The sequence below is a fragment of the Equus quagga genome, chromosome 8 (assembly GCF_021613505.1).
Source record: "Equus quagga isolate Etosha38 chromosome 8, UCLA_HA_Equagga_1.0, whole genome shotgun sequence".
In the NCBI taxonomy this organism is placed as follows: domain Eukaryota; kingdom Metazoa; phylum Chordata; class Mammalia; order Perissodactyla; family Equidae; genus Equus; species Equus quagga.
The window spans coordinates 119,808,189-119,819,608 of NC_060274.1; the positions used below are offsets into that span (position 1 = coordinate 119,808,189).

The 11,420-nt window shown below is 45.2% G+C and overlaps 2 gene segments (V, D, J or C); both read left to right on the top strand.

The window, feature by feature from the left end:
* The first annotated feature begins 3,466 nt into the window (after nt 1-3,466).
* On the top strand, nt 3,467-7,147 carry LOC124243369 (T cell receptor beta variable 5-6-like). The segment is given in 3 exon segments: nt 3,467-3,515; nt 3,650-4,084; nt 7,080-7,147. Coding segments are annotated over 3 exon segments (552 nt in total).
* Nucleotides 7,148-8,179: 1,032 nt separating this feature from the next.
* LOC124243370 (T cell receptor beta variable 6-1-like) lies at nt 8,180-8,672 on the top strand. The segment is given in 2 exon segments: nt 8,180-8,259; nt 8,362-8,672. Coding segments are annotated over 2 exon segments (360 nt in total).
* Nucleotides 8,673-11,420: the final 2,748 nt, after the last annotated feature.

Genomic DNA, 11,420 nt, shown 5'->3' on the forward strand with positions numbered 1-11,420 from the left:
CAGGGAGACCTGTGCAGTTGTGCCCCACCCTGCCATGGGCTCCAGACTCCTGTGCTGTGTGGCCGTTTGTCTCCTGGGATCAGGTAAGCCCTTGGTACAGGCGGGGCATCTCCATTGTAAGCCTGACAGCGCCTGAATCCAAGGCACCATCGGGCTCCCTCCTGTGTTGCTGATCCAGCCCCTATCTTCTTCGCTCACAGGCCCAGTGGATTCTGGAGTCTCCCAAACACCAAGACACCTGATTAAAGCAAAAGGACAGCAGGTGACACTGAGATGTTCCCCTATCTCTGGGCACAACAGTGTATTTTGGTACCAACAGCCACTGGGCCAGGGCCCCCAGTTCCTCATTCAGTATCACAATGGAAGAGAGAATGAAAAAGGGAACATTCCAGATTGATTCTCCGGGCAACAGTTCGGTGACTATAGCTCTGAGCTAAATGTGAGCGTCCTGCAGCTGAAGGACTTGGCCCTGTATCTCTGTGCCAGCAGCGCAGCACAGCCCTGCAAAGTCACCAGCGTTCTGTGCACAAACCTCCCTACCCCAGTGTGGAGCAACCTCAGAGCTGACAGATCTGTGAGAACCTCGGGGCTGTAGTGGGAGAGGAGAATGAGTTAGGGCCCTGGAAAGTGCAGCCTCGGGCTCTTCTACCCCTCAGGGACATGGGACAACAGAGGATCTGTTCAGAGGATTGTGCTACATCAGTAGGTTCACTCCAACACCACCTTCCTCGCCTTTCCCTTTATGCTACAGGGTATGGGGAGGGTTTGTAGTTTACAGCTGACACCCTCTTTTTTTGGGGGGGAGATATTTTTGGGGATCAAAATTGTTCGATAAATGTGTAGTCTAGAATATAGAAGCACAGGGAGTTGCTTTATATAATTTAGGGAGAAGAAACAGATTTTGAGAATGTCTAGGATAGAAAATATAATTAAAAATGGTTGAAAATATATAGAGCTACTGGATTATCAAAAAAAAAAAAAAATACTGTGCTATTTCTAACATGAGCGCTTCGTTGACCAAGCTCCCAAATTCTTCGATACCCAGGAAACATAAAGCAACGCCTCACAGCACCTGGCATCACCCAGCGGCCGCTCCCAGGTGAGGACATCATGACCCAGATGCTGTGATGATGGTGTGAGAACCCTGGAGCTGATTCTGATGCCTTCCTTCTTGACCTCTCGCCTCAGGCTTTCCTCCTGGGGCACAGTGAAGTACCTCCCAAAACATAGATGTGGGCACGCCTTCCCTGATTATAAGCAGGCAGAGGCTCTCCAACTTCTCCAAGATGAATTCTGCTTCCCTGGAATAGCTTTCTAACCATTCACCCCCAGATTCCGTTACCTTCAGAGCATCGCTTCTGGGCAGTCTCAGCTCACTCCGTGACGAAAGAGTTCTCCGCCACATTTCCTACACCGCCAATGCCTTTTAAATCCTCTATAACTGCTCTTGCTGTTCCCATGGCCTCGATGGCTCTTCCCTTCACCCCCCAAATGGCCAGACACCATTGATCTTTCAAGGACTGGCTCAGTTGTGCCTTCCTCTTTGCTTCTCACCCTGACATTCCACAGTGCTATCCTGTTGATTAGTCTGCTCAGGCTGCCGTAACAAAACACTGCAGGCTGCGTGGCTAAAGCAATGGAGATTCATTTTCTCACAGTTTGGAGGCTAGAAGTCCAAGATGAAGGGGTTAGCGTTGGTTTCTGGCGAAACCTCTACTCCTGGTTTGCAAACAGTCTCCTTCTGGCTGTGTGGAACGAATAAATTAATCCCCACTTATATGGAGCCATGGAGTATTGTTATTCAACAGTTTCCCTTCACAATTATCTCCTCTTACCTGAAATATAATGGGTAGTCATTGCAGATAGTCTTGGAAAGCCAAGACTTTCCATACATTTCTGCAGTGTTCTGAGAAATCATGTTCTGTTAGCCAGGACTGATGACCAGTCCTGTAAAGGACCCTAATTGTAAAGAGCTGGAATATGCTGATATTCTTTTGGGACAGAGAATATTGTGCTACAGTAATCTTCATCTGGTCCCACGGTCCTGTAAAGAATTTTCCATCAACAGCCACGATCACATCTTTAGAGACATCTCTTGCCATCATCAGGGCATTTCTCAGAAATGAACCTGAAAAACTGTTCAAGAAAAGTTGTTGTGTTTGCTAATAAAGCCTTGACATCCTTACCAATGAAAGGATAATTGTGTGTGTGTGTGTGTATGTGTGTGTTTATGAATGCATGTGTGTTTTCTTGGGAAGATACACAAAATAGAAATAGTTTCCCTCTGGGTGGAATTTATTAAGAGTCATCAGGTCACCGAGCAGAACTCATAGGTTCTTCTTGGGACTGATAGTAAATTTCAGGTCCAACTGGGTCGACCTTAACTATGGCTAGAAGGCTATTTGTTTCAAGATTTTATAAATTCAGAAATAAATATGTAGAATATATGAACCCTCTTTACAAAATGCACTATATAAAATTTGGTAATAACTTATTACACAATGTGGAAATACATGGATCTGCTTAATCGGGAGGCTTTCTGGAATACAGTGTTTCCAGGCTGGATCCACCTGAGATCATCAGACTGTTTAGTTTTGTGTCTTGTATGATTTGGGCTTGTTTCCTTCACTGTAGCATACTAATTGCAATGGGGCAGCAATTAATTCCATCTTCATCTAAATGTTGGTTCAGACAATCTTTTCCTCCACAGGCTGAGTATGGACTTGAAGATGAACCCTAAAGCAGCCAGCCTGGGAGAGCAGTAGAATGGGTGTGGGGTGGGGTACAGTGGGAGGGCCACAGGGGTGGGGAGTGGGGGGAATTTCTGTTCTTGATGTAGACAGAGGGAGAAATCCACCAGACTGTGGACCTTCAGCCATGAGGAGACACTGTGGACTCACAGTCCTAACTGCAAGGCACCCTGGGAAGGTTGAGAGTGGCCCAGGAGGGGCCAGTTAAGGGAATTTTTGGTCATGCCTGCATCAGGCAGGGGGTTTGAGTTCACTGGGTTCACTGGTCCTGGGACACGTTGAGCTAACAGGCTCCTCACTGCCCAGGGAAGTGGAGACCTGCCTTGAACCTCAGTGAGCACCAAGCGGGCTGTCTCCTGAAGCCTGCACAGGATGTGGAGGGCGAAGGGGTTGGGGCAGCAAGTTCTGGGTAACTGGTGTCAGGCAGGGGCAGGCAGAGGGAAATCAGGCATGTTGTGAGCTATAGGGGTGGCGATCTGTTCACACCCACTCATTGTTGAGGGGCTGTGCAGGACAGGAATGGCACATAGAGTAGTCAACCCTGAGTTCTGCTGAGGGCAACAGTGGACTGGGAGGGGTTTTCTGAGAGAGAAACAGCAGAACAATGACATCAAACAGGGATGTCATAGGCAAATGCTCCTATCCGGAAAAGGGGTGGTTCAGACCACTAAACCCCACCCCTGAGCTAGGAGATGTCTTGGGTTCTTGATGCTGCCATGGGCTACAGGCTCCTCTGCTATGTTGCTCTTTGTCTCCTGGGAGCAGGTAAGTCCTAGGCACAGGGTGAAAGCTTCTGCTGTGGGTTTGCCATGCCTGAAATAGGAGCCTGCCAATGATGGCTGCAGCAGGAGGCTGTCCCTTTGCTCGGCTCTCAGCTTCTTTCTGTCTCCTCCCAACAGGCCCAGTGGATTCTGGAGTCATCCAAACCCCAAGACACGTGGTCAAAGCAAAAGGACAGCAAGCGATGCTGAAATGTTCCCCTATTTATGAGCACGACACTGTATCTTGGTACCAACAGGCTCTGGGCCAGGGCCCCAAGTTCCTCATTCAGTATTACAATGGGGAGGTGAGAGAAAAAGGAGATATCCCAGATCGATTCTCAGGGCAGCAGTTTGGTAACCAAAGCTCTGAGCTGAACCTGACCATCCTGGAGCTGACGGACTCTGCCCTGTATCTCTGTGCCAGTAGCTTGGCACAGCGCTGCAGGGTCAGCAGCCAACAGCACAAAAACATTCCTGCCCTAGCTCAGGAAGTGATTGTGAGGGTGGCAGCTGCCAGCCAGACAGGCTCGGTCCCTCATATATCAGACAGGCCTTCCACTCATACTCCTCCTGGTACTTATATGTGCTGTGTTTTATGCTCACAGAAATCATGCAAAATAAATATTATTTTCCTTGTTTACATATGCGAGGGGAAGCAACTTTCCAGGGTCCCATATTTTATAACTGGCAGAGGAAAGACTCAAACTAAAGGCTTTTCCTCAACCCCTGTGTTCCCCCAACCCCTAGACACGTCCCCTCTTCTGGCTTCCTGTTTCTAGGTCCGGATTAGCAGGTCTGGGAAGGTCCTGAATCCTATGTGATTATCATGATCTTTTTCATGACAGCTTCAAAGAATATGACTTCAGGGCAAATAATAACCATCGATCCTTCATTGTGAGAAAAAAGAAACACACCATTTCTGCACTGTAGTTGCAGCATGGACCTCTGTCATGTGTTATCTTTCACGGGGGCTGTGTGAGTAGGGAGGTTTACAGCTCTGCCTTCCCAGCTGCACAGCAGAGGAATGGGATATTTGCAAGGAACAGCCCATCTTCCTGTACATGAGACAATTACCATGAGGGAAAGGAACACAAATAATCATTATTTATTCCCTAGCTTCTTTTACTGGACAAACATTTTGGGTCCCTTACTTTGTGCAAGGTATTGTAACACATAAAATAGAAAATGAAAATATGTTGCTTGCCTTTTGAGTTTTAAGGTCTTCATTATTAAATGTATAATATTTACCTTAAACATTTGACTGTTTCTATGGAAACCTCCTGTCACATGAGGGCAGGTCCATTACAGAAGTGCGAGCCCTGAGTACATTAATGCACAAACACAGTTCAGTTCTGCTCCAGGCAGAAGACTCAGAAAAAAATCATTCTATCATTTATTGACAATTTACTATATCCTAAATAAGAGTCCCTTCGTGTTTAAAATTTCAATTAATGATCAGGAAAAAGCCTAAGAGGCAAAGGAAATTACTGTTCTCATTTTAAAGGTGAGGGAATTTGCCCTTTAATGAAATAACTTGACCAAGTCAAATAGCTCCGAGGATGATGCAGAAGTGGGACTCAGACCCTGCTCTGTCTCCCTCTTAAGCCCCACATTTATAACTCTGCGCTAGAACGCATTTTCATAAAGAGACACACCTTCCTTCAAGATCAGGATGCTGTCCCCTATGTCCCTTTCAGACACACTGGCTCTAATGAAATCGTTGACACGGATCAGTTCACCAAGGAGAGAGTGTGCAGAGAAAGAGCCCTGACCAGGCGTCATGGACACCTGGCTCTGATGCCAATTCCAGCACCTGCTGCCAGTCAAGACCTGAGGCCAGTTTCTTGACATGTGAGGCTGAGATTTTTTATGAGATGAGACTAATAATACCTATCTGTATAAGTGAGTGTTCTCCAGAGAAATAAAACCTTAATATACATATATATATGTATATACATGTATGTATGTATTCTATTTATTATGAGGAATTAGCTCACACAATTGTGGAGGCTGATTAGTCCAAAATCTAAAAGCCAGGCTGGTGGTGCTGGAGATCCAGGGAGAGCCCATGTTTAAGTCTGAAGGCAAATAAGCAGGAAGAGCTGATGTTGCAGCTGAAGGCCACCAGCTGGACAAGTCTCTCTCACCTGGGGGAGGATGGGTCTTTTCATTCTATTTATGTCTTCAGCTGATTGGGTGTGGCTCACCTATATTATGGAAGGCAATATGCTTTACTGATTAAAATGTTAATCTAATATTAAAACCTCCTTATTTAAATGTTCATCTTATTCAAAAACACCCTCTCAAGAACACCCAGAATGATGTTTAACCAAATATCTGTGCACTCAGTGGCCCAGTCAAGATGAGATGTTAAATTAGACATCATACCATCCTCCAGGGTTGTATAAAAATATAATAAGCATAAAGTAACTGGTACATAATAGGAATCTGGATATCTTGATTCTTTTTATTCGTCTCTGACAGCTCTCCCTCTATTTCTTATTTGAAAAGGCAGATGTGAACACATTTTTCACAAAAACATTATAGTTGAAATCTTCATACATCACAGAAATGGAAATATTTATGCTGGTGATTCATTACATGAAATTTACTGGATCATGTAACATACATCTCTCCTCAGGCATTTTAAAATCATCTTTATTGACATATGAAGTATATACAATAAAAATTACACTTTCCATGAACATATCAATAATTTTTGAGCAATATGTATGTATATACGCACATAATACCCACCTCATGAAGATATGGAACGTTTCTATAACCCATATTGTTCCCTCAGGCCCCTTTGCAATGGTCTCTAAATTGCTGACAACGAATGATATGATTTCTATCGCTATAGATTAGTTTTGCTCAGGCAGCTTTTTAGTGGAAATTTAAAATCTCTTCCCATTAGAACAATTCCTCTTTAATACACATCTAACTACTTAGGAGAGTTAGGTGTTCCTGGAAAGTGCTATGGACAAAGACATCCTTGAAACCCCGGGGGATGCCTGGTCCACAGTAGGGACAATTCCGTCTGGAAGTAGATGGGTTGATAAAATGAGCATCAAAAGATCTTTCTAATTGGTTGAAGCTGCTTTCATGAAATTTGTTTACTCATTTTTTTCATTTTCTTCTCATTTACCCAATCATTCAAATCATTTTATAATGATATTTTGACAAAAACTTATCATCTACAAGGAAATTATTCTGAGTTCCCATCAGACACACACAGAGCCAGGCTTCATGCTCGAACGCTGTGTGCTGGGGCTGAGCAGACCACAGGCAGTAGGGACTTTATTGAGAGATCATTCCTTGTTGGGAGAAGAGATTCCTTTGCTTTGGCCCCAAGTATCCATCCCAGGAAATACGAGTCTTGACCTGGACTCCTTTCTGTTCTGGGCTTCACCGGGCACCAGTGTCCTGTGGTGTGTGTCCTTCTGTCTCTTGGATCAGAGAAGTCCAAGGCACAGATCTGGAACCGACTTATGGACTAGCCAGGCCCCAGCTTCAAGGCTTTTCGTTGTGGTTCAACCTCAGGCTCCTCCTTTGGTTCCGATTTTAGTTTGTGTCCTTCTCTCCAAGGCTCCAGAGATGCGAGTCACCGATACCCCTGACATATGGTTCTGCTAAAGGGAAACCAGCATATGAGGAGGTGACCACAGATCCAATCCTGAGTACGCTCCATGAACTCAGGATTGGTTACATAATTTCCAGAGCTCATGGTGAAAATGTTATTAAGAATTTGAATATCATGACTGCAGAGTGTTGAACCAATTACAGGGTCCTCCTAAGTGTGGCACTGTGTTCAACAAGATACAGTTTTTGAGCTCCATGATATTTGTGACTTAATACATGGCAGCCATTCTTCACAAGGTGATCTTCGCCATGGAGCAGATGTCTCAGATAAAGAACAGAGCACTGTTCACTTACCCTGGAGTTGGCCACCTCCCCGCAGTCCCTCACACATCTGTACAACTTTGTGCCAGTAGGTCATCGGCAGTGCAGAGCAGCCATCATTTTGCCACAGAGAAAGGTCAGTCACAGGGGTGAGGTTGATCTGCCTGCTGCTGTCTCACCCCAAACCTGGGAAGCAAGTGCTCTGGTATATACGAAGGTGCTGTAGCTACAGTTGGCAGGTGCCCCATCTGGCATGAATTGATGAGAAACAGAGCAAACAATTCCTCAAATGCTGATGAGCCTGCCCCTCTGGTCTGGCAACCAGATACCAGGAGAATCTTTGTAGGCAGAAGGACCTTAACGGGATGCTGGTCAGTAAGCAAAGTAGAAACAGATACTTGAAGCAGTATTTGGGACAACAGAGCCAGAAAGGGCATCAGAAAGCCATAGGACCCTCCCTAAGATTCAAAACTACAGAAATAAGCAGATACATAAAACCACTATATTAAAAATTTTACCACAGGAATAAAAACAAAGTTACAAATTGTTTTGCAAAAAGCTGAAGAACAACTTGTAAGGCTTGCATTAATTCAGAGAAATGAATTCTTCCCATTCTAAGCTGTTCCTTGTACATTTATTTTTGATTGGACCTTCTGGGGGAAGGGGCGTGCCTTTGTGACAGGTGGCTCTGGGGCGCAGGCAGGGAGAGTGACATCTCAGAATGACTCCCAGGAGAGCCCTCTTCCCTGTCATCAGCAGAGACCCAGAAGACCCCTCCATCTGCCCTGCTCCTGCCATGAGCGATGGCCTCCTGTGCTGGGTGGCCTTTTGTCTCCTGCAGGCAGGTGAGTCCTGGGCAGGGATTTTTCCTGAGTGAAAATGTCAAGTTCCCACTGCTAAGCCTTTCTGTCCTGTCTGCAGCATCAGGTTTACCTCCTCTTCCACAGCTCCAGTGAATGCTGGTGTCACTCAGACCCCAAGATTCCAGATCCTGGGAACAGGACAGAACACAACACTGAGATGTGCCCAGGATATGAACCACAACTCAATGTACTGGTATCGACAAGACCTGGGACATGGGCTGAGGCTGATCCACTACTCAGCTGGTGCTGGTGTCACTGAAGAAGATGGTCCCGATGGTTACAGAGTTTCTAGATCAAATACAAAGAACTTCTCCCTCACGCTGGTATCCGCTACCCCCTCCCAGACATCTGTGTACTTCTGTGCCAGCAGTTACTCCACAGCGCTGCACAGCTGACTCCTCTCTGCTCAAAAAGCCAGGGGGAGGCCCTGCAGCCTGGGTCTCAGCAGAGCGCTTTGCAGACTCCTAACACAAGGAGGAGTTGGAGACCCGAGTGGCCTGTGTGTGCAGTGTGAACCCTGGACTCTGCTGACGTCCATCTCCAGGGTGGTCTTAGCCAGGCCTGGCCCTGACCACAGGGTCTCTTGCAGACATGTCTCCCCCGTTGCTCTTTGTGTTTTCCTCTGTAGCTGCCTTGCCACCTGGGAAGGTGCTTCCCAAGCTCTGACTGCCCTAGTCATGAGTCTGAGTCTGACATCTCTAGGAGGGAATGTCATTGGTAAGTAGGTACATATAGACCTCTCTTCTCTCCCTGGGCGCCTCATTCCTGTCTCTCTCTAAAGTCCTCCCCCAGCCCTGGCCCTCATGTGTTGTTTGCTCCAGCCCACCTTTCCCATCCAGGACAGTAAGCCCACAGGACCTGCCTTGTCTTTCCTCCCCCCACTTCCCATGGCCCCCATTGCACAGCTCGCACCTCCTTCTCTATTCCAACCACCCTGCTAATCCCTCTTCTATGTCACATCCCTGCCCATCTCAGACTCTTCAAAGGCTATTTCCTCTGCACTGGACATGGACCCTTCCTCTTTGTAGTGGCTAACTCCTACTCACGCTCCCAGTCAACATCCCACTGGGTGGACGGACAGTTGTGGGTACTCCTGTTTCTCAGGTACATTGGGGTACAGTTGGGATGTCTCTGTTCTGGATTTTCCAGGTCTCAACTACAAACGTCTCCCCTATGACTGTGGATACCGTCTCCCTCCGATGCAGATGCAGGGCTCTGTGTCCTGCTTCTCTCTCCCTCGTGAGCTTCTCTGATGCTGGAGTTGCAGGGACCCCAGGATACCTGGTTAGTGTGAGGAGAGCAATGGAGACGGATGCAATCTCATCTCTAGAAACATCCCTGGATCCAGTTCTGTTGTACCCGAAGGCAAGCACTCTGGTCTCCCTTTGGGCTCCACAGTCTGAGAAATGTCTTTCACAGATGCATAGCTGATCAGCTCAGAGATCTGATGACAAACCAAAGTTAAATCCTCAGAGCAGAGGGAATAGCCCTGCATTTGTGCAATGGCAGCAATGCTATAGAGATGCCTGATCCCTAAGTAGAGACCTGGCCCCAAAACAAGAAAGAGCAGAGAGGGCTGAAGAGCCCAAACACGTGTGAGATGATGGAAAGTCTATTTCTCAGGACAATCCTTCCCTCCGCTGACATCAATCAGTTCCCAGTAAGACATGTCTGATCACTTTTTGCCAAAATCTTCTGAGTACCCAGGATATCACACGTCCCAGCATCTTGTCACAACGGGGTAAATAATTCAGATACTGGCCTCCTTCCTGCAGCACAGTGACCGCCCTCTGGAAACTTGTTCTGTTCAGCAAAGAGCTCTGACTTATCCTGACCTGGTCTAGCCTGGAAGCCTTAATTTACTACTAATGTAACTTCTTAAAATACTGAAATTGGAACACATGACTTCAAAGTAAAGTGTATTAATTTTACTTTGTAAAAGTCAGCGCTCAGTAGTAAACTGACTACTTTTGTTCCCAGTAGTCTTAAACTGACCCATGGTGGAATAAATCTTTGATGCAAGGATTTGGGGTCCTAGTAGTTTTCACATTTCACTTCCCAGTTACTCAAAATATATGAGAGTAAGAGTGCCCTTGTGTTTGTGATGGTCTGCTATGAGTTTATAAAAAGAACATTTAATTGTGGGACAAGCATAGGAACCTTTGTTTATGTAGGCTTTTTCATCAGTTTTGGAATTTCCAGTATAAAATATGCCATGTTCTTTAACCTTATTGAGTATAAGATCTACAAATATAATTCTGATATCTGGGATATTCCTTGAAGTTTGGGGTTGGGCAAAATGAAAGAAGAGGGGATGTCTGTAGATTTAGGAATTGATGCAATATAAATATAATATATAATCCCCTTGAAAGAACGGGAAGAAAAGGTCATGACAGCGTGAACTTATGGGCTCTAATTTATGGAGCAAGTGAAATTAAATGGGAACAGAAAATCAGAATTGCCTTCTGGAACTAGCACTAGCGCTGCCCTGAGATCATTTCCTGATACTGGAAACCTAAAGTCAGGAGTTCATTCCACAGCACAGAGTACAGCAGATGGTTCTTGGGCTCATGCATTTGGGAGTTAGATTTGAGATGCTGCAAAAAGTAGGGATTCTTGAAATCCTGTACTCTTCATCTAGGCCTCGCAGGAATTCCACAGATTAACATTAAACAAATATCCTCCCACTATTAAGAATATTCAAACAAAAACCAATGAGGAAAAATGAGCAGAAGCAATAATCATTTGAAATCAACAGCTATAGCATTACAATGTATGAAAGTTTGAAAAAATTATATTCAAATGAATACAAAAGGGATTTGAAACAAGAGCAAGGAGAAAAAGATTGTCAAAAACATCAACTAATTTTCATTGTATAATTCTTTCACCTCCTTGGTAAAATTTATTCCTAGATATTTTTTCTTGTTGTTGTGATAATAAATGGGATTGTATTCATGAGTTCTCTTTCTGTTAGTTCATTTTTGGAGTATAATAGTAGAATTGATTTTTGTAAGTTGGTTTTGTTCCCTGCACCTGTAAGACATTATTGAAAAAAATAGATAATGACATAAAGAAATGGAAAGATATTCCATGCACCTGGATTGGGAGAATAAACATAGTTACAATGTCCATATTACCTAAAG